Source organism: Salarias fasciatus, chromosome 18 (genome assembly GCF_902148845.1).
Source record: "Salarias fasciatus chromosome 18, fSalaFa1.1, whole genome shotgun sequence".
NCBI classification, from domain to species: Eukaryota; Metazoa; Chordata; class Actinopteri; order Blenniiformes; family Blenniidae; genus Salarias; species Salarias fasciatus.
In genome coordinates this window covers 27,837,198-27,864,630 of record NC_043762.1, presented here as the reverse complement: position 1 = coordinate 27,864,630, position 27,433 = coordinate 27,837,198, and the positions used below count along the sequence as shown (strand labels likewise).

Below are 27,433 nucleotides of genomic sequence, written 5' to 3'. Positions count from 1 at the left end.
CTGCTGTCTTGTTTTCTCCTGACCGTCACCCTCAGCCTGGACGGTCCCCCAAAACTCCACAAAACCTGTGAAGTTTAAAAGAGGCTGTTTGCTGGACTGGATCTGCCGCGGCCCGTCCCAACAGCGACGCTCATCAGCCTGAAGAACAAACCTCTGTCTGCAGCTCCACTGTGTCTGCTCTGCTCTGAGAGACCTTCAGCCTCTGATACTCCATTCACGCTTCCGTCCAACCTTGAGTCTTTTCAAGGCTGAGTTCTCCGAGTTCAGTGTGTCCTTCCATCGGCTCCGACTAGAAAATGTTTTCATTCTGCTGATTCCTCAGGACAGCTCTTTCATAAAGATCCCTTCTATCTGCTTTTGTTGATATTGAGGTGAATGCTCCTGAGCTCTGTTCTGTAGAGTTTGCATGTTCTGTCTGGGTGGAGGCCGCTCCTCCAGTTTCCACTGACGCTGGAACACTTGAAGCTTATTGAAGCTGTAGCGTCACCCACACACTGTGTGTGTTGTTTCTGTTTATCCAGGAGTGTGACTGAGAGCAGTCACCACTCACTGTTATTTCACTTCACAGCACTTCTCATTTATTTAGCGTTGTTCTGCACCTGTTTAAATTGTAACAAAATGTAATTAACAGAAGAAATGTCTGGCTTTATTATTTGTACAATGTTCCATCTCTGAGCTGTGTAAAATAACACGAGGTGCTTTTGTTGTCTTTTCAGCCTTTGTGTTTGGAACTGGAGGCTTCAGGGGTTAAGTTGGTCAGTGAGATGTCGTGTAAGACGGTGGTTAATTTATGGAATGGGGCCTTTTTCATCGAAGGAAAATGGACTGATATGAAAGTCTGAATTCTGAGAAAAAATTGTGAACAAAACAAAAAACTACTTTTTTTTCCATTGTGTTGGATATAGTCTTCTGCACAGAGCCACTAATGCACCTGGACACTCTCCATTCCAATGAAACACTCAGATTCAGGTCTATTTGTTTATAGTGCTGTGGAGAAGTGGTTTGCTCTCTCACCTCACAAACTGTGAGGTTCATTTAGTGCTGTTTTAACTATGACGTCTGTATTTTGACTCCATTCCAGGTTCGGGTGAACCCAGACTGTCTGGGCTCTGGGATTCCTGTCAAAATGAAGATTCATGACAAACTTTGTCTTTGTTTCTAAAGGACACGAAAGCTGAAGATGCCAAATATCTTCCTCTGTGGTTTGACTCAGAATGTAAAAGATTCCAGAAAAGCAGCAAATCTTTATTCCAGAATGGAAAATCACAACTTATTAGAAAAAAAAACCAAAACAAGCATCAAACATAAGGCGAGTGATTAAATACACGATTCGACTGCAGCTGCCTCTGTTACACCTCCTCCCCAGGGCTGGATGACCTCGTCCTGCTGAGGCCTGGCGTTAACGCCGGCAGACCTGCTGGATCTTCTGGGCCAGCTCCAGGCAGTGCAGGACTCGGCCTCTCTCCGTCTGGAGCTGATCCGGACTCACTCGCCCCGCCAGCTTGTCCGAGAACAGGACCAGGTCCTGCATGAAGAGGCCCACGGCGCCCCGCGGCGCCGGGGGCAGCTGGGTCAGAGTGCACGAGTCGAACTGGAAGTTGATGCTCTTGGCTCGGGGAAGGCCGGGCTGCCGCTCCTCGATCCACGTCAGCGGTCTGCAGACAGAGGAAACGATGTAGAGAGAAACTGAGGGAAGCTGAAGGAGGAGGGCGTCCCGCCTCACTTGTTGTCCGAGGTCTGCAGCTGAGCCGTCATCTTGCTGTAGTTGCTGGCGGCGTCCTCCTCCATGGTGGCGGCCGTCACGGACAGCTGGCCAAACAGATCCACCAGCCAGGTGAGGCGGGCGATGCCGCTGAAGGCCAGGAAGCCGAACCCCGGTCTCAGACCTCCGCCTGGAACCACACCACACATGACTAATCAGAATACCATTTTAAATCTGCTTTGGTGGCGTTTCTTGAGGAAAACAGGATTTTTCTATATTCATTGCATTTCACAGCTTTCTCATTATTCCTCTCTCGGGGTTTCCTCGCCCTCCGTCCTCCTCCGTCCTTGCAGGAGTGTTTGTTTTACTTTGCTCAGACTAGAAGGCACCGCTGTTATCAGTGTCTGGCCTGAACCCTGACTGGGGGAGAAGACTGAGAGAATCGCCCTGCGAGGCACTTCCTGTTCTCCCCTCTGTCTCTCTGGAGTCTTAAATTAACCACCATTAGACAGTGATTGATTTCTCATAAAGTCTTAATGTTCAGAACAAAAGGATTTCCACTACGGGTTCATGTCAATTTAGTTTAGATTTATCAATACAGAAAAGGAAAAGCTCCCTTTTCACCAGATAAATGAAGCACACACTGCACACTTGTGTTAAATCGGTTTAGTTTAAATTGAGTCATTTAAACTCCTTAAAATCAGAAGTCAGACAGAAAACTATTAAGAAGTACATTGTTTTGTGTATATCTGTGAACTTTTGAAGTCCTGTTCACCATGACAGCGCCTCATCTCAGGTGTTGCGGGTTTGTTTTACCCTGAGTTTCGTCTTGCAGACAGACCTGTGAGGCTGGATTTTGAAACGCCATCAGTGAAGGTCGTAAACTCATGAAGTGCGACTCCCACCTGTGAAATGAAGAGTGCCTTGCTGCAGGTTTTTCCCCTGCACCTGTCTCTTCAGCTCCTTGTAGTCCTCCGTCAGCAGCTCGATGTGCTCCTCGTGGAGCGTCACGCCTGGCGGAAACACAGACGCTCCGTCAAAACACGCCTCAGAGCTGAAACCCGGACCTGCGGCACGCAGCGGCGGTCCGTCACCTTTCTGCTCGGCCAGATCCCAGAGCTCCACCGCTGCCTCGTAGTTCATAGTCATGGGGTACTCCACACAGACGTGCTTCCCCGCCTCCAGGAACGTTCTGGAACGCACAAAGAAGAACTCGGCATCCTATCCTGCGTGTGACTCACCGTTCAGTATTACTGAAATCTACAGGCTACCTGACGCTGGCCTCATGGTCGGCGTTCTCGGTGCAGACGAAGGCCACCTGGATGTCTTCTCTGCTCACAGCCTCGTCCACCGAGATCTGGCCCACCCCCTGCTGAGGCTCCAGGTTTCTCCTGTGGGCACAGAGCAGTGAGGAACACCAGCACAGCTGGACGGTCCTGGTCTCACCGCACCAGGCTACATGTGACAGGCTGCGTTTCACATCTTTTGATATTAATGGCAATATAAAAAAGTCACAAAACATTCTCCTCCACCACATTCTCTTCTAGGAAGAGGATCTGAGTCTGTTTGTTTGACTAGTTCCATATATTTACTGGATGACTGGAACTATTACGACGTTTGTCAGTTTTCTGCCAACGATTCAAAGAAGTGTCAATAACTGTTGAACCACTTCATGCTTTGAGCTGTTTGTTCAACAAACCAGTTGATCAGGACGGAGTCGGTGTTCAGACGGTTTGTAGTAACTCGAAGATGAAGGAGAACCTTCAGAACTCCACACTGGATTAACAGCTGCTGCTCAGAACATCTGGCTGCTCACACTAACTGGTTAAACTCCTTAACTGCCTGCAGCCTGCTGTAACTCCAGGACCCCACTGGGACATGTGAGCTGACCTCTGACCTGCCTGACTAGAAGCACTGCTCATGTTCTGAACACTGTAAAAGCTGCAAATGTAAGATTCTAAACGCTGTGAAGTGAAAATGTAGCTTCAATAAGACTTCACCTGTGTTTAAAATGATAGAAATTGTACTGACAATCCTTCAATTTCATTTAGTTAAGTTCATTTCTACTACATGGCTCTTAAATATTTAGGTTTGAAGGTTAAAAAATAGATAATTCATTTGGCATTTAGGGTTACAAATGGAAGATTGTGTTTAATCAACATGAGGGTCATGAGGAGTCCTTGAAAAACGTTCTCCCCTGTAAGAGGTCCCTGGATTAGAAAGCTCTGAGAACCCTGGTCCACAATGTTAAAGCCAGGTTTTTAATGGTCAGACAAGGACAATAATGGGATGAAATGCGATGAAGACTTTTCCAGATGATGCTATCTGGAGCACTTTGAGCTCTGTTCTTCCAAACATCGGCACTGACACGCATCTTCTTGTGTTGAGGGCTTTTCTGTTGATGCCTCAGTAATGATTGACTTTTAGTTTGACCTCCAGGTGAAGCAGTAATGATGACTGAGAACTGGAGCAGCCTGGGAAACACCTAATAAGTGACACTATTGAGCAACTAGCGACTATTTAACCTGCAAAGCACTGACCAGTGCAAACAGGAATACCACTTGCACAACTCTGCGACCAGGTACCTCAATCCAATCAAAGACTGTGCAAACAACCCAGGTCAGCATGCGAGCCCTTCTGGACTCAAGTAAACAAACCCTAAAGACAGGAACCTCAGATAACTCCCACCACAAAGCTCGTTGTCAGATTCTTTGTTTACCTCAGAGTGTTATCTGGACACGATGTGTGTAGCCTGCTGTGTATTATCCGGATTTCACATCTCACCTGAACCAGAGTGTGTTCACATGCATGTACCTGGATATGAATCCCTTGACGGAGAGTCTCTCTGCAGTGGAGCCGGGCAGCGGAGCCAGCATGTCTCTGATCCTCACCCATCCGGCGGTGCCAACACCAACCACCACTGCTCCCAACATGCTGACTGCCCAGCAGAAACAAGGAACAGAATGCTACGATTAAGGGAAGACTTTGGACTTCTCTCCAACTTTATTCTAAAAACTAAGACATTATTCTGTAAACTCATACTATTCTCAGAGTTCAAACAATATTTTTGGAATTTAGTAATCTCAGGATTCAGATAAAAGTTTTAACATTCAAACGATAACTTCAGGATGTGGAGAATAATCTTGGAATTTCAACTGTTCTCCGGATTCCAAGAATATTGAAGAAATTCAGTGAATAAAAGCCAAGTTTTGAAAACACAGCTTGAATTTAGATAACATTCCTGGAATTTGTACAATATAATCTCAATTCAGACAGAAATTTGAGAGTCCAGACATTACTCTGTGAATCCCAAATTTATGAATTCAGACTTCAATCTCTGAATTCTGTCTGTATTTTCAGAATTAGTATTTTTTTTCCTCAGAATTTGGACTTTATCTCTGTGATTTCAGAGGTTTCCCCTCTTCACGAGACATTCTTCCTTTTATTTTCAGAATTCAGACTACTTATTTATTTATTTAGTTATTTATAACAGTGACTTAAATCCTCCTCAGTATTTTTAAAACCTTGTTCAGGGAACCTGTTACATTGTTACCTCTGATTATTTTGATCACATAACCATGTCAGCCTCTTAAAGGGACAGACACACACAACAGCCGCTCCGGCTCGCGCACGTGATGCAACCTGCTCATCCAAAATTAGCGACCGGCTGAATTCACGAGAGACACAAGAGCCAGGGAGGGTCTCTCCTCTTCCTCTCGTGAAAACCCCACATGGGGGGTGTATTGATCCTGAGAGAGTCAGTCCCTGCAGGAAGGAAGACAGACCCTGATGCTCACCTGGGATCGTTTCAGCCTGGAGGAAGCACGAGAACAGAGGAAGGAGCGATCAGCTCAGGAGGGCTCCACAGAGGCCGGGATCAGTCCAGGAGGGCTCTACAGAGACTGGGATCAGTTCAGGAGGGTCTCATGCTCTGTCAGGATGTTTCTGTTTTGTGTCCCTCCCGCTGCAGGAGGAGCGCTTGTTATAAGGCAGGGTGTCACGCTGATGCAGGGCGGGGCTTAACCCAAAAGCTTGACCCCTTTTTTGCACTTTAACCTTTCTCTCACAGAAATCCCAGCAAATTCAACTCCAGATATTAAAAAAAAAAAAGTCAGATATACTTTGTGTAATAAAGTTCGTTAAATAGGATTAGGCTATATCTTGGAACTTCTTTAGACACACCTGGATTAATCAGTTCATCCTATCATAAAACACAGGAAATAAAGGTGCTGTCTGAACTTCAGGAAGTAGTGGAGCAGTGCATATAGCCCATTCCCCAGCGATTTTCTGTTTCTGAGTAGTTACACAAAATAACATAGAAACTGATCAAAGGAACAGAAAACATCGACGAGAGAACTTGAACAAGGGTTTAAATATCTTCCAAGACATAAAACCAAGTTCAGCTGACCTGGTTTTGGACAGTCATTAAACATACTGAGATCGGCACTATTACTGTATTACTTCGACAGTGTATTGTAGTTCTTAGCAATATTTATTGCCTATTTAGAAATTGTTTTGGCAAAAAAAAAAAAAAAAAAAGAAAAGAAAAAAAAGCCAAATATATGTACATTTTTGTTTTTTTAATGTTACATTACAAAGTGGGAATGTCCAGGATTAATCTAGTGCTTTAAAAGGTGATCTGTGTCATTTTGTAAACAGTTCTTCTAAACAACAGCTGTCAGAGAGCCAGGTTTTGGTGAAGTCCCTGGGTGTGTCAGCTTTGTTTGAGTCAGTTTTCAGCAGATGTTTGGAGCAGCAGAGCCTGGCTTGTGACTCTCTGGGCTGGTCTCTATCTGCGGAATTCAGGGTGAAGCACGCCCAAGACTCCCCTGAGCTGGAAGCCACAGATAACAGCTCAGGCTGCTCTCCTGAGGAGGAAGAGAAAGGCCCTATCTTAATCATGATGACACGACTAAGATTGAATTGTATATTTAACCTACACGTTTAAACTAACACGTTGATTCAGGGTTGCAGCAGGGCACCGGAGCAAAGCGGGGGTGTCTGCAGGTGAAGGCAGGTCACAGCATACAGGGGTCAGCGGGATTTCACAAGGTAAACACTCATATTTATCAATGGCGCAATGTAATGTCACCAAATAGCCTCACGTTACCCGGACACGGTGACAACAGGATCCCTCCACGCGCCCGTGGATGTATTTAAACAGAAACAGTCTGCAAACACAGAAGAAACAGTTTATATTAATATTAGCGCGCTTCTCTTTGAATAAGATCTCGTTTCATTCTCTCACCGCCCGTGTGAGTGTAGCCGGTGTCTCAATGAAGCGCACCTGTCTCTGATTGGATGCAGCCTCTGTGACGCATGCGGAAGTGTTGCTGTCCGGGGTTACACAAGGTGAGTGCCTGAATGCTTCCTCCAGTCTGATCTCGGGGTGTTTTCTGGAAAAGGCGGCTTGTCGTCGGTGGAGAGGGGCAGACAGAACCGTGTGGGAGGTTCCGGGGTCCCGTTCAGGAGATACCCGTCCCGGACCGGGGTGTATATCAGCCTGGACCCGCCCACCGCCCCACATGGAGCCGCGGCTCCTCCACCAGACGTTCATTCATTCATCTGCTCTGGAGGGTCCGTGTCTGCATCAGGCTGCTTTGACCCCTGACTTATTGTTCAACACATTAAACACTAAATATAAAAACAACTAAAAAGGCTAAACTGAAGTTACTCATTTCCAAACACGAGCATTTTTAACAAAGCAGGCAAAAGTCACAATCGTTATTTTTACAGAAATATTTCAGGTTTGGGGGCAGTAGCACTCCCGCGCACAATAAGAAGGTTGAGTAGAGTTTGCATGTTTTCACTATGTGTCTGTGGGTTTCCTTTGGCTACTCCTCAGTCAAAAAGCAGACGTGAGGTTGACTGGTGACTCCAACTTGATCTAGGTGTGAATGTGAGTGTGTGTGTGTGGTTGTTGTCTGTCTCTCAGTGTTTGTCCTGTGATGGACTGGAGACCTGTCCCTCGCCCATCATCAACTTGGGTCTAGTGTCCTGTAATCCTGAACAGAATAAAGCGGTATGATTTTCAATTCAATTCAATTCAATTTTATTTATATAGCACATTTAAAAAACAACTTCCGTTGACCAAAGTGCTGGTATGATGATGATGGTATGATGATGGATGGATTTCTGGTTTTAGAAAATTAAACAAAACTAGAGAAGATTACGGTGAGCATTTTATTAGTAGAGCTAATGAAAATCCAGCAATGGACAAGTGAACTACCTAGTCTGATTCAGAACCACATCCACAAAGCTGAAGTAATCAAGCGTAAAACTCAGCTGTGCTTCTTCTCTTGTGCAGGTTTTCTGTCTCATTCTGTGGAGTTTCTGAGTGAAACAGCAAAAATATAAAAACAACAGCAAAACTCTAGTAAATCAGAATCACACACATCACATGTTTACTATGTGAAGGTTTCCTGTTTTATCCCCGTATATTCTGACAGGTTTCCATGTCATTAATGCAGCAGGCCTTCACTCGCGTCCGGTGCTGTCAGTCCATGATCAGCCATCAGCCAAATAACAGGCAGTAATCTTTAACTAACAGAGAGCTGCTGTGTTTTCTTTCTCATGTTCAGACCAGCGTCGCTCTGTGCACGTAGCGAGCAGAGATGAGGATTTCCACCAGTCACCTGCAGCAGCTCACCATTTTCACCACCGTGCTGACCGGTGGAGGGATCACCACCATGTACTGCCTGATGCAGAGTGAGTACGCATGTGGAAGTGGAGTGTGTATGCGTGTTCACATCTGTTTCATAAAGAATAAATGCATCTCGGAATTTATAACTGAGTGTATGTCTTCACAGAAACATTTGTCAGTCCACATAGAAACACACATATTAATCCATCACGGATATAAATAAGGGAAGAACATGATTTAAAAATGTGTTTCTAACAAAAATGTGATATTTTATTGATCCACTTTGAGAAATGGTTGATCTGTATTGAAGCCATCCTATTGATAATTAAACTACTAAGAGACTTTCACAGCAAACTGAGGTTTGTCATCATTCGAAGAGACGCAGAGATAAAATTCAAGGGGAAATTCTGTCACCAGAAGCCAAAAACCCATCTCCACAGTGTGGCACCAAACTCAAGACAGTGAACAACGCTCATATGAACACAGACAGACTAACAAGTTATCTGACTTGGAACAAAAAAAAACGCAGATTGTGGAATGAGCGACCACACTGAGGAGGAGGCTGTTCTGACTGTGTGGCTCTTCTACATTCTGAACTCCTCCACCAGGTGATAAATTAGCAGTTTGTTTCATTTTCATTAATTTTTCTACTTTTTCAAACTTTTATCTTGTGTGGTTCAATTCAGAAATACATTTTTTTCTACCTCAAATTCTCTCTTTCACACAAACCTGCTGATTTCTGCCAACATTTAAATAAAGAATTACCTAAATATCACCAAATGAAGCTGTTTTTTTTCTGATCACTGTGTAAAAAGTCTTTAATGGAACCAACAGAGGCAAAGTTGAGAGTCTCACGTGAAATTTCATGAAAACATGGTGTGTTTTGTTTTTCTCTGTTCATGTCCGCTCAGGTAAATTTGCTGAGTCGGACTACCACAGACTGGCTGTCCGGGAGTTGGAGTCGTGTCCACTGGCCATGGAAAGCCTCGGAGCGCCGCCTTTAAAAGTCCACAACATCCATCTGACCGACCGAGACAACCGTATTGACCAGCGCTCTGCTCAGGTTCTCTGCTTTCCCCAGATGATCAGAGGGGAAAAGAATTTAAAACCTACATTACAACAGTTGCAGATGGAATTTATGGGTCATTTCACTGAATTTTGCACCTGAAGGTTTCATTAAAATTGACGCAGACGATTCTTCCAACCAAGCGTTCACTGGGAGGATGCTGAACACGGTTACACACATGCTGCTTAGACGCTTCCTTGAGTGTTTCTTTCTCTGATTTCTCTTTGGTTATAGTGTGTATTGCCTCCCTCTTTGTTTTTTATTGTGTTTCAGCTGAAGATTCCAGTGACTGGGTCAAAAACTGGAGGTTATCTCTACACGACGTCGTTCAGAGACTTCAACACAAACAGGTAAATCAATATATTTCATTCTATCTGAAGTCCACTGCAGATGATTATTGCACATAATTGATTCTGTCAGAGTGATGTGGCGTCTTGACGGCGCTCCACGTGACTTTTTTATTGAATCACAGTGAATCTCAGGATTCAGTCATTCATTCATTTCCTTTATTTGTTTCGGAGGGACACTGCGCCTTAATAAACATATATACGCTCGTATATAAAAAATAAATGTAAATGCACCCGAGTTAGCCAAAAGGCTAGTTTGCATCGGCTGTCCCCGCTGCCAGAACTAAAAGGCCAGTGCCTGGTGGGGAAGAGATAAAAATTATAAACGCTATACAAATGCAAAGTGCAAAATATCATACAGATCAACGATAAAAATACAGAATATACATAAAATAAACCGTTATATGCATAGTATCGTACTATGTGACCCAAACTCATGCTCATTCTCGCTAAAAACATATAAATAATTTACGCATTAGTACATAAAATTCTTAAAAGAACATGTATTCATTCGGTTACAGTCATATTCAATGCTCAAGATCAGAGAAAAGGAAGACCAGCGGCTGTAGAATTCAATGTTCACAACTTTGACTATCAATTAGCCAGTTCTTGAGTTTGTTTTTAAAGGAGATGTATGAGCTGGATTCTCTGATACTTTGAGGGATCTTATTCCACTCATGAGCTGTCTTGTAGGAGAACACAGACTGTCCAAATGAACTCCTTAGGAGAGGAATTTTGCAGTCACCTCTGACTGCTCCTCTAGTTCCAGTCGCTCTGGGGCGACAGCAGCTCAGTCGGTAGAGCAGGTCGTCTTATAACCGGAATGTTAGCGGTTCGATCCCCGCTCACGCAGGTGTGAAACTGTCGTTGTGTCCTTGGGCAAGACACTTCACCCACGTTGCCTAGTATGAAAGTTGTGAGAGTGAATGGTTGGTGGTGGTCGGAGGGGCCGATGGCGCAGATTGGCAGCCTCGCTTCCATCAGGGCAGCTGTGGCTACAGCAGTAGCTTATCACCACCCAGTATGGAGAGAATGAATAATGCAATGTGAAGCGTCTTTGAGTGTCCTGAAAAGCGCTATATAAAACCAATGCATTATTTTTTTTTTTTTCCAGAAAGTAATTTGCCTTGTCTTTCCTAATGTCTCTGGTTGTTTGATTTCTTAGTGATGTGAATTTGAGCCTATCCGTTATCAGCTTCGATTTCAATTCCGTTTTTAGTGCCCGATCTCGTTCCTTCATATTTTGACATAAACTGTGGTTTATCCATGGGAGAGAGGTCTTTTTATATTTACTTCTAAATTTCTTTGAAAAGTCCCTGATTGTTTTATTTAGTCTTTCTATAAGGCACTCGCTAGTATATTCCAAATTGTCAGATACCAGCAGATCATCCCAGTTAATATCTTTTACTGCATTTTTAAAATCTTCCCTTTTGTTATTTGGTACCTTCGTACATTCTAGATTCAATTTTGCGTTACAGCTCCTTCTTTGTATTTTCCGAGTCATCCATCCATCCATCCATTTTCTACCGCTTATCCGGGGCCGGGTTGTGGGGGCAGCAGTCTCAGCAGGGATGCCCAGACTTCCCTGTCCCCAGACACTTCCTCCAGCTCCTCTGGGAGGATCCCAAGGCGTTCCCAGGCCAGCCGAGAGACATAGTCTCTCCAGCGTGTCCTGGGTCTTCCCCGGGGTCTCCTCCCAGTGGGACATGCCCGGAACACCTCCCTAGGGAGGCGTCCAGGAGGCATCCTAAACAGTTGTCCGAGCCACCTCAGCTGGTTCCTCTCGATGTGGAGGAGTAGCGGCTCTACTCCGAGCTCCTCCCTGGTGACTGAGCTCCTCACCCTATCTCTAAGGGAGCGCCCAGCCACCCTACGGAGGAAGCTCATTTCGGCCGCTTGTATCCGGGATCTTGTCCTTTCGGTCATGACCCAAAGCTCATGACCATAGATGAGGGTGGGAACGTAGATTGACCGGTAAATCGAGAGCTTCGCCTTTCGGCTCAGCTCCTTCTTCACCACAACGGACCGATACAACGACTGCATCACTGCAGCCGCTGCACCGATCCGCCTGTCAATCTCACGCTCCATGCGTCCCCCACTCCTGAACAAGACCCCAAGATACTTGAACTCCTCCACTTGGGCTAGGGTCTCTCCACCAACCTGGAGGGGGCAAGCCACCTTCCTCCGGTCGAGGACCATGGCCTCAGATTTGGAGGTGCTGATCCTCATCCCTGCCGCTTCACACTCGGCTGCGAACCGCCCCAGTGCATGCTGTAGGTCCGGGTTCGATGAAGCCAACAGGACAACATCATCTGCAAAAAGCAGAGATGAAATCCTGTGGTTCCCGAACCGGACCCCCTCCGGCCCCTGGCTGCACCTAGAAATTCTGTCCATGAAGATTATGAACAGAACCGGTGACAAAGGGCAGCCCTGCCGGAGTCCAACATGCACCGGGAACAGGTCCGACTTACTGCCGGCAATGCGGACCAGACTCCTACTCCGGTCATACAAAGACCGGACGGCCCTTAACAAGGGGCCCCGGACTCCGTATTCCCGGAGCACCCCCCACAAGACACCACGAGGGACACGGTCGAATGCCTTCTCCAAATCCACAAAACACATGTGGACTGGTTGGGCAAACTCCCACGAACCCTCGAGCACCCTATGGAGGGTATAGAGCTGGTCCACTGTTCCACGACCAGGACGAAAACCGCATTGTTCCTCCTGGATCCGAGGTTCGACTATCGGTCGGATCCTCCTCTCCAGTACCCTGGAATAGACTTTCCCGGGGAGGCTGAGGAGTGTAATCCCCCTATAGTTGGAGCACACCCTCCGGTCCCCCTTTTTAAACAGGGGGACCACCACCCCGGTCTGCCAATCCAGAGGCACCGTCCCCGACCGCCACGCGATGTTGCAGAGACGTGTCAAAGACAGTCCCTGCACATCCAGAGACTTAAGGTACTCAGGCTGAATCTCATCCACCCCCGGTGCCTTGCCACCAAGGAGCTTGCCAACCACCTCAGTGACTTCAGCTTGGGTGATGGACGAGTCCACCTCTGAGACCTCAGCCTCTGCTTCCTCCACGGAAGACGTGGCGACGGGATTGAGGAGGTCCTCAAAGTATTCCTTCCACCGTCCAACAATATCCCCAGTTGAGGTCAGCAGCTCCCCACCTCCACTGTAAACAGTGTTGGCGGAGACCTGCTTTCCCCTCCTGAGGCGCCGGACGGTTTGCCAGAATTTCTTCGAGGCCGACCGATAGTCCTCCTCCATGGCCTCCCCGAACTCCTCCCAGACCCGAGTTTTTGCCTCCACAACTGCTCGGGCTGCAGTCCGCTTGGCCTGCCGGTATCCGTCAGCTGCTTCGGGAGTCCCATGAGCCAGCAAGGCTCGATAGGACTCCTTCTTCAGCTTGACGGCAGCCCTTACTTCCGGTGTCCACCACCGGGTTCGGGGGTTGCCGCCACGACAGGCACCGGAGACCTTACGACCACAGCTCCGAGCAGCTGCTTCGACAATGGAGGTGGAGAACATGGTCCACTCGGACTCAATGTCCCCAGCCTCCCTCGGGACATGAGAGAAGCTCTCCCGGAGGTGGGAGTTGAAAGCCATGCTGACAGAGGGTTCCGCCAGACGTTCCCAGCAGACCCTCACAACACGTTTGGGTCTGCCACTTGGCAGACCCAAACGTGTTTTCCGAGTCATTAAAATCATATTGTGGTCAGATAGGCCTGTTAAAAGATTGTAAGAGTTGCTTATTCTTTCAGGTTTATTGCTAAAGAGAAGGTCTGTCTGGTTTGAGGAAGAATTGGTGAGTCTAGTGGGTCCATCCATTATTTGTTTTAAATTAAAGCTATCGGTTACCTGTTTCAGTTGTTTCCTTGTGGATCTGTTTAACCAATTAACATTTAGATCACCCATTACCAGGACTTCTCTGTTAAAATTACATTGAAGTAATATTTCTCTAAACTTCTCATAAAAGCTACCATTTGCAGAAGGAGGACGATAAATCACTATAAGGGTGAGTGACATTGAAGATGATAGTACTAGATCTAAACCAAGGCATTCCAGTTCACAGTTTGCAAACTTAATTTCATTACAGCAGATTGTGTCCTTTACATATGAGGATGAGGTTTGGGGAACTCTGGCAGTTCTCAATCTCATGTCTAATGAGTGCAGAGTTGTATTTTTCATTTCATTTTACTGTCATTGGGACATTGTTTCGTCACCCTGTACAGTTCAGGTGAATTGTTGTCGTTGGTTGTGTATGTTGTATTTAGTAGTGTTGTAGTGTTTTGTTTAAGATGTATTTTGAAGGAGAAAAGTGGGTCTACATATCCCTCTTTCAAAAGAAAACACAAAAGGAAATTCTTTCTCTGATTCCCAATTAAGACGCTCTGGGAGGAAAGGTTTTCTATTATGGGCTTAAAAGTGTGTTGAAATGCAAAATAACAGAATTTTAAACAAGCATTTCAAAATGTGATTAATCACAATTAACTGTGTAAATTCTGTGGTTTGTCACGATTACAAAACATCTTTTGACAGCCAGACTTCCAGCTGTGTGGACATTAAACACCGTACAGACAGGATTCTTCAGGAATGATGAGTTTATTGGAATGAGCCGGATTGCAGCAGGATGTGAGGTTCAGACCTCCAGAGAGACTGTGGGCTGCTGTTTCTTCCTCCATCAGGCCTTTCTCTCTGCTTCTCTCACTCTTTCTTTTCTGGGCTTTTCTTCCTGCTGCCATAATGCCTCTCTATCTTTCGTGCAGGTTTTGCCAGCCTCTTTCTGTATTTGTCTCTCAGGTATTTCAGGATTGCCTGGCTGTCTCTTGGAGAGGAGACGCTGCAGACTTGTGTCTGGGTTGATGTGGACATGAATGTCTTTGATGGCCCTGTGGTTTCTGTCTGGCTGGCTTTCTCTTCTGGAGGGGAGACGCTGAAGACTTGTGTCTGGGTTGATGTGGACATGAATGTCTTTGCTGGCCCTGGGGTTTCTGTCTGGCTGGCTTTCTCTTCTGGAGGGGAGACGCTGCAGACTTGTGTCTGAGTTGATGTGGACATGAATGTCTTTGCTGGCCCTCTTGTTTGTTGCAGCCATTGCTCTTCCTTGGCAGCCCAGCCCTCCTCAGCCTCCCTGGCCCGTTGGAGCAGCACATGGAACTGCTTGACAGCCTCCTCTTTCTCTTGGACCTGCTGCATGAGCTGTTGCCCCAGGTCTCCATGCAGCTTCTTCCATTCGGCCTCCCGTTGCAGCATCACGTTTCGGACCTGATGCAGCTGTGACTCAGAGTCCACAACCCTGGCAGTCAGCGCCCTGACTTCATTGAGGAAGCCGGCGGTGGCCTCTTCCCTGTCTTTGATGAGCAGGCTGGTCATGTGTGCTCCGTCCTGTTCTAAAGCCATCAGGTGTGCAGCCAACTGGTTCTCCTGGGCGGCGAAGCGCTCCGCCCACAGGGACTTTTCGTACCGGGCCTTGGCCTCAGGCTCCCTCAGTGAAGCAGCGCTGCAGAGAGCCCCCCTTTCTGCCGCCCACTGCTGCTCTCTGCTCTGCCACTGCTGGGCCCAGCGGAGACGTTCGGCCTCCATCTCTTCCTTCTTTTGCTCCAGCAGGGCCTGGAAGTCTTTCAGCTGCTGCTCTTTTTCTTGAAGCAGCTTCTCTTTCTCCTCCTCCAGACTCTTGTTTCTGGTCTGCAGCGTCATGCTCATTTGGCTGTAGTAGAACACGGCCTTCTCCAGGACCTGAATCCTGAGGGACTCCTCCGATTGGAGGGCCTTTTGTGGAATCTTTGACTCCATTTGACTCAAATCAGCAAAGTGTGGCTGAAATGTGGACGTGATGACGGACTCAGACCTGAAATTCAACAACATAGACAACAGAATCAGTATACTACTAACTGAAAAGCTTTGGTCCGCAGGAAGAGGTGAAATTTCTCCAGAGTCAGAAGAAACCAGGTGAAGCAGAGTTTCCTTTCTACACTTTTCACCTGTGGAACAAACTTCCTGAACACCTGAGGACCGCTGACACTCTCACTTCCTTTAAACCAGGCCTTAAAGCAATCTTTGCTCAGACCTTCCATTTAAACCGTGGATTTGACTGATTTTCTCCCTTTTTTCTCAATACTTGTGGATTCCTGGTGTCAGAAGGAGCCTTATAGCTAAATGTGTCTCACCTCGACTTATCCTGAACGCAGTGGGACGAGAAAGACGGAGAATTCGCAACGCTGGCTCGCAAAGGGGACCGACTGCACCGAAGATCAGGAACAGATGAGCCGTTTTCAGCAGTGGCTTGGTGGAGCTGCTGTGATGACGTCACACGTTACCGGGGCGACAGGGATTCAAGTCGCGAACCGGTTCTTTTGTAGAACCGGTTCCTCATGACTCGATTCCAAGGAATCGTTCGTCTGTCTCTTTAACGATTCCGCTTATCGGTTCCGCGTTGAGTGTGATGACGTACCATGAGCGGAGCCTGCTGGACTCCCAGCAGCCCCGGGGCAGCTGGACTCCCAGCAGCCCCGGGGCAGCTGCGGTCCGCTCTGCCGCCGCGACAGAGCCGCGGAACTTTCAGCAGGGATCATATTCTTCTCACTCCGGAGCCCCGCCGCTTCAGTCTGAACAGAAACAAGTCGGTGCCAGATGGAAAGTAGATACGTCTTTCAAAATCAGTGATTTCAAAATAAAATCTGTGTTTTTGCCTTCACATTGTTTTTTTAATTCTTCTGGTAGAATATATAACAGACAACGTGATGTAATCATTACATGCATTAGAAGAATGAACGATGCTGTACGTACTCATTGTCAAAAGACACCAAATTTACACAAAACTGAGCTCCATGACCGGAGCGGCTGTGTTGCCAGATTGGGCGGGTTTCTGCACAATCCAGCTTCTTTTGAACCCAAGGTGGGTTGATGGAATGGTTTTGTGTTTGTGAAATGTTTTTTTTAAATGCAAATCCGGTTTTTACGGTTTTAACATGCATTTTCGACAGAGATGAAGGTTTGGATTGCTTTTTATTGTTGGACGGGTCTAATATTATATTTGGGGCAGATCTGGCAACCTCCATCAGCTGACAGCAGACACACTGTGAGTAACAGTGCTGCAGAGCTGGACCAGACACGCACGGGCATCCAGTGTGAGGCCGGTGATGAAGATGTTAAAGAGTTAATGCAAACACCCCATTTGTATTGTTTCATTTCTCGCTCAGTGAGAATCGATAAGAGAATTGATAAGGAATCGTATCGATAAGCAGTATCGATAATGGAATCAGAATCACTAATTGTTAACCATTCCTATCCCTACTTCCATATATGGTAAAAAAAAAAAAAAAAAAACCCAGCAGCTGCTGGTAATACAGTGTTGTAATTCATATATTGTGTCTGTAGGGCAGTTATTTACAGTATAACCACAAATGATTCTAAATGCATTCTAAATGCACCCCAGAGGCCCTCAGCTTTCTGAGCAGATTCAGTCTGTCCTGGCCTTTCTTATACAGAGCATTGGTGTTGACAGTTCGGTCCAGTTTCATTGGTCAAGTGTTGAAGGCGCTGGAGAAATCCTAAAACAAGATTCTCACAGTGCTCTGCCTCTTCTCCAGGTGAGAGAGGCGTCTGTGCAGGAGGTCGGTCACCGAGTCACCAAGCCCAATGCAGGCTGGGAGGTGAACTGCAGCGGGGCCACTGATGAGCTCCCCAGGGGGCGCTGCATTTCCCCTCCCTGATCCTCCTCAGCTCTCTCTGCACAGTCCTCATCTCCTCCTCGTCTCCTGACCTGACCATAGAGCCTTCATATCAGGACTAATCCAGGGTTTACTGTTAGCAAAGCAGCGGACAGTCCTGGTCGGCACGGTGTAGTCCACACAGGAAGGAGGTGAACCAGGTTATGATCACTCCTCCCAAGAGGCGGAAGAGGAAACCGTGTGTTGGCACAGAAAGGATCTAGTATATTATTGTCTCTGGTGTGTTTTATTGTTCTCATTAATATGAAAGAACCTCTGAACTGCTGGCATCGCTCACCCTCTGGCTACCTGCTGCTGATGTTCCTGATGGATGAGCCATGTGGGACTCACCAGGTGTACAAGGCGTCTTTTATGAGTTAGATGTAGTAATGTTGACTGTAAATAATGTAATCCATTACTCCTGCCACTGCAGACATGCGGGACAATGGCTCCACATGAACAGAATAAGAAAACTCTGGTGATTTGTGTGAGGTTAATAAGGTCACATGTGTCCCTCCTGGCAGGTGGACTCTGAAACAAGCAGTTCTCCGGCTCCGGGAGGGACAGACCATCAACCTCCTCCGTCCTCCAGCAGGAGCCACTGCAGCCTCGTCAGAAGAGCTGGCGGAGAGAGACGACTCAGCCCGGTGGGACTGACTGAAGCAGGAACGTGTCTGTGCAGAGCCGTCGTTCTGCAGACTGCCACCTTGTGCTTTCACTTCTTTAAGCCCAGGATGGAAACCAGAAGGACATCCCACGGAAGAAGAAAAGCAGTCTGCAGATGATTCTGTGCTCGCAGTTGTTCTCATGGAGTTAAACGTTTGCAGTGTTTGGACTCCCTGTGGTGAACCACATGAGGAAGAGGACGACTCCTCGACCGGGCTCGTCACAGTTCACAGCAATAAGTGGCTCATTGTCTCCATTTCCACAGTTCAACATGAAACATGCTTGAAATAAAGCAGAAAGCTGTTGGCACAGAATCAAAAGCACTTCCTGCACAGCGAGGTGGATGGAGAAGTGTCAGTGTGTGTGAAGGACAGGTGGCGCCGCTACTTTTGAAACCTGCTGAGGTTTGACATGAACCCAGGTGTTTCATGGCTGAAGATGCTAAACCTCATCCAAATGCACAAAATGTCTCATCTACAATTTATAGTGGCTCGTGCACGCTGCTGCAGACTGAGGCCTGCAGCTCACATCTTTCTCTCTTTCTGTCCTGCATCCACTTCAGTTCCTTACGATGCAAATAGTGGATTCAGTACAAATAAAATCAAACAGGATGAGCTGAGAAAATCCCACCAAAGAGTCCTGACAGCTACAGTAAACCAGCATTTTAAGCCTCAACTTGAAAATAGAGATTGTGTTCGCCTCTTCTTCCACATCGGAGCCTGCAGACTCCTACTTGCAGAAAAATCCAGAAGTTGATCCGTTGGAAACTTTGTAGTTATTGCGACAAATTGATAGCAAGTAGCAATAATCGGAGTAATGTTCCTTTGTTTTTAAATCGCTGTTTTTAGAAACGATGCCGTGCTGAGATAACCTGAGCACCAACTTGCAGAGGAAAAGGTTCAGTTGACCCATCCAGTCAGGAAGTGATGCAACAACCACGTTTATCTACAACACAGTCAGTTCCTCACTGGCTCTCTCTCAGAAACCCTGAATATGTGGCAAATACAGAGCAGCAGCAGTTGTAGTGGTTTTAATGGAGGTATAGAAGGAATCTCCTTTGGAGGAGCAGAAGTAGCTCCTGGATGAGCGAAGAGCCAGAGGACAGGAAGACCCCCGCTCCAGCCAGGGCCGGAGGCCGGGACGTGAACACACACACCTCACCCCCCAGTTTCAGTTAGCTGTGTGGAGAAAAAGCTGCTGAATGTGCCTGTTGGGAGGATATGAGCTGATGAGCTGTGAAAAGGAAACAAACAGCTGGTTCACACCTTTTAGCGCTGAGCAGCAGTTCAAAGAATTAAAGTACCCGGAAGTTGTTTTTTTTTTTTTTTTGTCTTTCTTGACTCGTCTTACATGAAAACAGGTCAACACTACCGTGCCATTTTCTTCTCAGAGTCGGTGACTTTAATGATTTCTTAGAAAGTTTCTGATAGAACGTTTTTTTAAAACCATTTTAAATGTTATCCTGGAAGTTTTTGAGAAGCTTCATGCAGTCATTAAAAAAGCAACAGAAAAACATGTTAAATCCATACAGAAAGGTCCCGTCAGCCAGCAGAGTTAAACCCACAACCCTTTCTAATGTCTAGGCACACATTGTTTAAAACATAGATCGTTTTTGGTTCCATCGTGCAGCTTGTTCTCTGCTGTAGTTGGTCAAACCAAGAAAACCAAGAATTACTGCAGAACCAAGAATAACTGCAGAATTACCAGGAAAACAGTCACAAACCACATCAGCTGGTGTTCCTGTTGAAATGAACCTTCAGACCGCAGCCAATGCAGAGCGAGCATTAAACTGAGGGGGAAGGTGATTTCATGCTTGTTGGTGAACGATGGGCTGGTCTGACGATTTCAAAAACACACGGTCTGCTGCAGAGGTGTCAAAAATAAGGCCCATGGTTCAAAACTGGCCGTAAGAGGCTCCATTCCGGCCCGCCAAACCACCAAGCAAATGGTCAAAATTTAAAAATGATAAAGGCGTTTTTTTTTAAAGAAATTTCTTCAGAGTAGTGAATCCCCTGCAACACGGAGACCCAGGATCAGATACTGGTGTGAAGCTTCCCCGTCGGCCCAGGTCATGTTGTGAGAGCGAGTTTCTACAAACACAACAGCAACAGCTACAGGACAAGTTTTTTTTTTAGACATTTCACTGTGTCTTTCACCAGAAGTAAGATAAGATACGGAAACAAACCACAGTGCTCTAGAAAGCTCTTAATAAATTTGTTAGTGATGAGATTAAACCACAAAGCTGTGGACTGAGCCACAGCCTCCCTGAGTAAAAATATCTACCAATATCTGATTCAGGCAAGGTGATTGACATTCGCAGTGTTTTTTTTTAACATAATGTAATTAATTTTAAAAAAAGACCATTGTGTGATGAGCGAGAAGCGGATGGATGAGCGCTCTGAAACCAGGATGTAGCAGTGATGTGTGACACCGCGGCTTCCTTCTGCGATCACCTGGTGAATCATAGCTTCAATCACACAGTCCACTCAGATTCCGATGCTTAGGACTACATACACATGTAGAAAAGAGAAAGAAATAAGGTAAATGTGTTCTCTTTGAAATGACAGCTATTTTAAAAGCCTATGTTGATGTGTGTTGATCTCTATCTTCAGCTTGTGGTCAGTGGCGGTGGGCTCGTCGCAGCCTGTGGCTTCACAGTTCTGAGCTGCAGGGTTTCGTACAGTCATAGCAGGAGCAGCAGTTACACATCTCACAAGAAGCTTTGAAACCAGCAGGAAATAGCACCTCACACAGCCTCATTCCTCTAAATAGCATATGATTATGTGGAAATCCAGAAAAATCAGATATCGACATTAGCACTTTACTTTGGGAATCAATCCCAAGAACAGGAGTCATCTGGAGTATCGGCGTTGTCACGCCCGAGCGCATGAGTCAAAATGTGATCGCTGGAGTGGCTTTACTGCTTTAACCATAAACCTGCAGCACTTCAGATGCTTGATATGATCTAATGGTAAAGAGATAGTGACCACATTCAGAGCAGCTGAAAGGTTAGGGTTAGGGTTAGGGTTTTTTATCCACTCAGCAGAGGCAGAGACCAGGAGGAGGGGATCGATCGTTTTCCCCCATCATCCACTGCTTCCAGCACGTCACTCTTTATCCATGACTCCAGTCAAAAACTACAAAAAAAGAAAGAAGAAGAGTGAGAAGAGCCATTTATGTAACTGTTGACTGGAAATGTTTTGCCTGACTCCGACATGAATAGGAAGAAGAAGTGAAATAGAAAGCTGCGGTTAAAGTGTTAAGAAAAAAGAATAAGATAAACATTACCTTTACCAAGAAACTTATGCATCTTCCTTCCTTTTTTTTCTTTTTTTTTTTTTTTTTTAGTTGCTACCCAGTTTTTTTTTTTTTTTTTTTTTTTTTTTTTGCAGCTATGACACAGTTGGCATTAAAATATGTGCAGATGGGTGCAGACTGCAGCTGTGTGTGCGTGTGTGCGTGCGTGTGTGCGTGTGCGTGTGCGTGTGTGTTGTAGGACTGCCCCATCAGATGCGCCTCTCTGCCGCCAGAGCTCAGCAGTCAGATTGTCCTGCACGGGGCTCCTGAAGCTGCAGCCTGCTGAGCTGAACTGGTGAGTTCAATGAGCCTTTTAGACACTGGGATTGCATTTTAATTCATCCATTTATGTATTGCTTTCAAATTGAATTACATATGATATTCTAAACACACGGACTCAGGAATAAATCCAGAAATAGTCATGAATGCAATCTTCACAGTGGTTCTGTGTTAATATGCAGTTATAAGAATAATAGGATTTACTGATTGTTTATCAGCATTTTCTCCACAACCGTGATGATAAACGCACGTCAGTGCACCTGAAAGCTGTTTCTGATAAACCAGCTCAATTATTTCAGACAAAAAAAAGGGAAAAGATCTTAACTTCTGCAACATGTCAGTTTTAAGTAAATCTATGTTTCAAACTTACAGATTTCTGAGAAGTTGATTTGACAGTGAATGTAAATGAGTTTCCTAAAATGTGGAAGCCACATATTAAACTGAAGAACTGCTTCCTGTGGTCCTGAGATAATTCTGGTTCTCAGAAATTCAACATTTTATTCAAGAATAGAATTCAGCACACACAGCGACTTATCTTTGGCTCGCAGATCTCACAGGAACATGCTTTCAAATATCTTCTTGATGCACATTTGTTTTTATAATGTGTATAACTTGTATTGTTTAACAGTTTGTATGGAGTTGTTCCCATTATTACAGATGGCTGAATGTGTATTTGAATGTCTGCGGTTATTAGAAAAAAAAGAAAACAATACATTATAATGAAATCTTTTTGAAACTGAATGGTTTATAAACTAATATCAGTAAAATATTTGAAGAAAAATCATCTTTTTGTGTGCAGACTGTATATATTAGGGTAATGTGCTGCTGAGAGGTTCCCTATTGGCCATTTAAAGATACCTGGAGATGATATGATCATTGAATTGAGATGTATTGAGCAGGTGAAGCAGCCCAACAAACCAACACAGTGAAGTCAAGCAGGAGCTGTTATTGACCTGATGACTGATACCTGGCCTGAGATCCCTCGACTGGAACGAAGTGACGCGAGTCGCTCAGTGGAGACACGGCTGAGTCTGAAACACCTCGGAAAAAGGGGAAGCTCTGAAACCAGTTTGAATACTACAATATCACAGGGAGCACGTCTTGAACTTCGACCTGTAAAGGTTTGGTTTTGTGGAAGTTGTGCAACAGTTTGCACATTTGAAATCAAGGAAAAAGGCCACTGAGTCGGTCACTCAGCAGTGAGGAATGAGATTCTACGAATTAACAGTTTGTTCTGTATTTAAACGCGATTTACATTTTTTTATCTGTAGAAAAGGTGATAAGGAAGGATGTGCCTCGTCGTGCATGAGTTCAAATGAATTCAGGAAAGATGAAGTGTAAATCAGATGATTATTGATGCAGTCTGAAACAGTTTAACCAGTTTTCACAGATAAATAGAATCAAATTGCAGTTTTCAGAAGCACAAATAACACTCGTCCACACTGACATTCCCAGCTGTCGTCATGGTTCTGACAAATAAGATTGATTAATTGATTGATTGAAATTGATTGAAATGTAAGGTAAAAAAAAAAGTAAAGAGTAAAAAAGAGTCAGAAAAGTCCAAAAGTCCAAAATTTAACATTTTCACCAACCAACTGCAATGTTATTCACTTTTGAAGCTCTTTTTAAAGTTTAAAGGGACTTTTGAAAGTTTCAAACGCCGTGCAACTGAGAGTGAATCACACCGGCTGAGTCAGATTTTAGAAGCGCCGCAGTCAGCAGTTTCTGTTCTCAGATTTCAAACACAAACACACACCGCCTTAACAACGTGACGCAACTCAGGACTCCTTCCATCAATTCACACCTCCTCCATCACTTTTTTGAGTGCGCACAGTGCCGTTCACGACTGAGGCAGTAGGTACGAGGCGTAACTGCGCTTCTCCACAGAACAGGAAGGACCTGCAGCTGGTGGTGAGGATGTCGGAGCACCAGAAACAGACCGCAACACACACTGTGAAGACATTTAAAAGAAACACCTTTAAAAAAAAAAAACCCTTTGTTTAAAAGGTCCCCCTCCTCCTCCACATTTAGAATTACAATAAGCTACTTGTGTGTGGTTGTTTAAAAACGGTGAGAAACGGCGAACAAACACACACAAACTCTGACCCCTCCCACAACTGGTTCTGACTCCAATCACCAAACTACAAAAAGCGTGCCTTTTTTTTTTAATATAAAACAGAGAAATGACTGGAAATGATTCCCTCACTGCTCACTATCAGGAAGAGTTGTTCTGCAGAGTGTCAGAAAGACGCCGCCATGCTGGAGCGCTCCAGAATCTCCAGAATCCATGTTTCGTTGTGCATTTTTTTCCCGTTTCCAAACACGCTAACATACATTTTTTTGTGTAAATGTTGCAGGACTGATCTCAGCCATGAGTTTCAGTGACGATTACGATCCGTACCAGGAGTTCCTGGACCTCTTCAAAGACACCGAAAATGCAACCGACCCAAGCTATTTGGTCTCTAAGACCGTCCGGATTTGCCCGAAGACCGCTCTCAACGAGTTCGGTGCACAGTTCATCCCCATCTTCTACTCCATCACCTTCGTCCTGAGTTTCCTTGGCAACGGGCTCGTCCTCTTCATCATCTTCAAGTACGAGAAGCTCAGCACCGTGACGAACGTCTTCCTCCTCAATCTGGTCTTCTCCAACCTGCTGTTCGCCGCCAGCCTTCCCTTCTGGGCCACCTACCACCGGTCTGAGTGGATTTTTGGCACGGCTCTGTGCAAGATCGTCAGCAGCGCGTACTTCATCGGCTTCTACAGCTCCATCCTCTTCCTCACGCTCATGACGTTCGACCGGTACCTGGCCGTGGTGCACGCCGTGGCGGCCGCCAAGAGCAGGAAGAGGGCGTACGCCATCGTGGGATCGGTGGTGGTGTGGTGCGTCAGCATCGCCGCCAGCGTGAAGGAGCTGGTTCTGCGGAACGTGTCCAGGAACCACTCCAGCGGACTAGTGTGCGAGGAGTCGGGCCTCTCCGACAGCAGCATGAGGCGCTGGCGCCTGGTCAGCTACTACCAGCAGTTCCTGGTCTTCTTCCTGCTGCCGCTGGTCATGGTGATGTACTGCTACATCAGCATCACCCTGCGCATCCTGGCCACCCGCATGAAGGAGAAGTGCCGCGCCATCAAGCTCATCTTCGTCATCATCTTCACCTTCTTCTTGTGCTGGACGCCCTTCAACGTGGTGGTCCTCCTGCGAGCCGTCCGGGCCTCGGAGGAGGAGGAGGAGTCGTGCGAGTCCTCGGACCGGCTGGACAAGGCGCTGTACGTGACGCGGAACATCGCCTACCTGTACTGCTGCATCAGCCCCGTCTTCTACACCTTCGTCGGGAAGAAGTTCCAGAGCCACTTCAGGAGGCTGCTGGCCAAAAAGATCCCCTGTCTGTCCAGACGCATGAGCCTCAGCAGCCAGAGCACCAAGACCACGTCGCAGAAGACGGCGCACTCAGCGTACGAGTATTAGCACAGCCCCCGCGCCCAACCACAGATGCATTATTATCCCTGGACTGGGTAGTTTTATAGATGAGGGATTGTTCTTGGAAAAAGAAGCAAGAACAAGTCATATAGTTGCAGTGTGTTCACCCAACACGTCCTGGACTCTGAGCAACCCTTCACCCGACCCCTGGTGTGACCTTCCAGTGGTTGAACCTCAGTCTGTTCCGACCTGGGTCCCGTTTTCTAACTCTGAGGTGGAATCTCAACTGGAACTCAGCCAGAATCATCCTGATATGCAGCCCCGACCTCTGAATGATCGGTGTCCATTTAATTTCATATTTTCACTGTGTTGCTGTGCTTTTTAATCATTTTCTTCATATAGCACATGTTTGAAACATAATAATCTGTTTTTTCAATCCTGATCCTTGCTTACATTTCACTCTAACAGCTACGACTCTATGCTAACTCTACTTTATTTCTTCCAAATAAACAAAAAGATTCATGAAATCAGATTTTCCTGCATTACATTTCACAGATGTGTCCTGTGACACGTATAAGGTCCACAGGTGCCCGAACAGGAAGTGAAAATGTCTTCAAGTCGACCACTATGCAACATAAAGAGATTATGAAGCAACAAAGTTCATAAAACTCAGAGAAGAGTTCCACTTTCGTCACTGTGGCTCCAGTGGTAGGTTTGACGTTTCAGCAGTGTTGAAAGGAAATGTTTGAAATGACTTGAGAAACATCACTTAGAATGTTGTCAATGCATTTATGTTGTTGTAATGTTATTAAAATGCTGGGGGGGGGGGGGTAAGCCAGATGTAGCAAATATGATGAAAATTCAAACTTTTATTTGAAAATTATGCTTTTTTTGACATGTCAGAAGGTTCAATAAATACTCCAGTTTCATAAAGTTGAGTTTTTCCTCACATTTTTTTTATTGTTCTTTGGAGACGGTGTGAGAAACACACTAAATGGTGGTGTCTGTGTGTCATATGAGTTACAAAACACATAAAAAAAGTGAAATGTGTTCTGAAAACATAAATTCAACCCTGATTTTACAAAGGTTTTTGGTTTTTCAATGATCCATATATTTTCTGAACGAGTTTTTTTCCAACATGAAGGAGTGGGTGCTTTGATCTGACAACAGCTGACAGCGTGTTTCCTACATGTTGTTCTTCTTCAGTACCGCAGACTTTGCAGTTCCTCGATCTTCTTTTATTAAATATGACAATTAGGTGAATATATACTGTTTGAAAAGTACAACTATGTGGCTCCTTTACTTAAATTACAGAAATCCTGAACTTCTCACATATTATACTTACATTCATAGAAGTGTTCCTGTATCTGTCCGGAGTGTATCCTGCTCCCATCAAATCCCAGCCACCAGACCTGGACTAAGCCACATCAGAGATGGACTGTTTTAATTATATATATAAAAAAAATCCTCTGTCTTTATAGTCATCATTTTTCTTGTTATGTTTTCCTACATTTTTCCACCTATTTTGAAGATCCCACTGCTGGTCAGTCATGGTATTCTCAAATGGAAGCAAACTCATTTTAATGTTTAGCTGTGAAGTGTTTTTACTGTCAACGTTATTTTAAGTTATTTTAATTGTTTCAACTTTTTTTTTTTTTTTTTTTTTTTTTTTTTTACAACTAAACATGGCGTTTTCTGTAGTAGATAACTTCCCTTTTCTGAGATACCATCTGGAAGGGCTTCCTGTGAGAGAAGCACATTTCTCTGGTGAATCAGTCCAGTTGAGAGTCTGAAGAAACAGCATTACTTACGTGGATGGTTGTGCCCGTAATATGTTGGAATAGAGGAATAAAAACCAGGCTTTGTGAAACATCCAGTCTGAGTCAGGGTTTTTTCGCTGATGCAGTCTGACCGAGGGCATTTTTTTGGTCCTTTTCAGGGAAAATATTTAATCTATAATAGAAATAAAGAAGCACTAAAAGTCCTGTTAAAGTTTTGGTGAGGTCGTTGGCTGGGCTGGTTGTCGTTGTCGTTGTGATTACTGCTGTTGTAGCTGGAAGACAGCAGCTAATGAAGTGACTTTGCTGATACAGCTGAATTTAGAAGTGTTAAAGAGCAACTCACGTTCACCTGTTAAAACACAAACATGGACAAACTCACACAGCAGTGCAAATGCATGATTAACTAATGTCATCGCGGAATTAATGAGGCTGTTGTTGAATCTGAAGCATCCTGCTTTGTCTAACAAATAACTCAGATAAAACTTAATGTCCTGGCATTTCACCATTTAGTTTCTTATTCAT

General features: G+C 45.4%; 3 protein-coding genes across 4 annotated transcripts; 2 read left to right on the top strand and 1 right to left on the bottom strand.

The window, feature by feature from the left end:
- Nucleotides 1-1,298: 1,298 nt before the first annotated feature.
- blvra (biliverdin reductase A) lies at nt 1,299-5,648 on the bottom strand. The gene is made up of 7 exons (XM_030115479.1): nt 5,500-5,648; nt 4,517-4,640; nt 2,974-3,093; nt 2,797-2,894; nt 2,608-2,715; nt 1,724-1,892; nt 1,299-1,655 (listed from the first exon to the last, which is right to left on the bottom strand). Exons 2-7 carry the CDS (start codon nt 4,633-4,635, stop codon nt 1,400-1,402), a joined length of 870 nt encoding a protein of 289 aa, XP_029971339.1. The 5' UTR covers nt 4,636-4,640; nt 5,500-5,648; the 3' UTR covers nt 1,299-1,399.
- A 1,095-nt stretch (nt 5,649-6,743) lies between these two features.
- coa1 (cytochrome C oxidase assembly factor 1) lies at nt 6,744-19,439 on the top strand. 2 transcript variants are annotated; one of them, XM_030115298.1, is made up of 5 exons: nt 6,744-6,754; nt 8,284-8,410; nt 9,257-9,408; nt 9,685-9,761; nt 17,998-19,439. In XM_030115298.1, exons 2-5 carry the CDS (start codon nt 8,317-8,319, stop codon nt 18,128-18,130), a joined length of 456 nt encoding a protein of 151 aa, XP_029971158.1. In that variant the 5' UTR covers nt 6,744-6,754; nt 8,284-8,316; the 3' UTR covers nt 18,131-19,439. The 2 variants fall into 2 exon arrangements, with proteins under 2 accessions (XP_029971158.1, XP_029971157.1); XM_030115297.1 differs by lacking the exon at nt 6,744-6,754 and adding an exon at nt 7,639-7,724.
- Nucleotides 19,440-21,635: 2,196 nt separating this feature from the next.
- Nucleotides 21,636-26,097, top strand: ccr12a (chemokine (C-C motif) receptor 12a). Its single transcript, XM_030114836.1, has 2 exons — nt 21,636-21,731; nt 24,073-26,097. Exon 2 carries the CDS (start codon nt 24,087-24,089, stop codon nt 25,176-25,178), a length of 1,092 nt encoding a protein of 363 aa, XP_029970696.1. The 5' UTR covers nt 21,636-21,731; nt 24,073-24,086; the 3' UTR covers nt 25,179-26,097.
- The last annotated feature ends 1,336 nt before the right edge of the window (nt 26,098-27,433 follow it).

Coding starts and splice junctions, on each gene's coding strand:
- blvra (XM_030115479.1), bottom strand. CDS start 4,635: ATGTTGGGAGCAGTGGTGGTTGGTGTTGGCACCGCCGGATGGGTGAGG. Junction 3,094..4,516: donor GTCAAGGGATTCATATCCAG/GTACATGCATGT, acceptor CTGTGCCCACAG/GAGAAACCTGGAGCCTCAGC. Junction 1,656..1,723: donor CTGCAGACCTCGGACAACAA/GTGAGGCGGGAC, acceptor CTCTGTCTGCAG/ACCGCTGACGTGGATCGAGG.
- coa1 (XM_030115298.1), top strand. CDS start 8,317: ATGAGGATTTCCACCAGTCACCTGCAGCAGCTCACCATTTTCACCACC. Junction 9,409..9,684: donor TTGACCAGCGCTCTGCTCAG/GTTCTCTGCTTT, acceptor ATTGTGTTTCAG/CTGAAGATTCCAGTGACTGG. Junction 9,762..17,997: donor AGAGACTTCAACACAAACAG/GTAAATCAATAT, acceptor CCCTCCTGGCAG/GTGGACTCTGAAACAAGCAG.
- ccr12a (XM_030114836.1), top strand. CDS start 24,087: ATGAGTTTCAGTGACGATTACGATCCGTACCAGGAGTTCCTGGACCTC.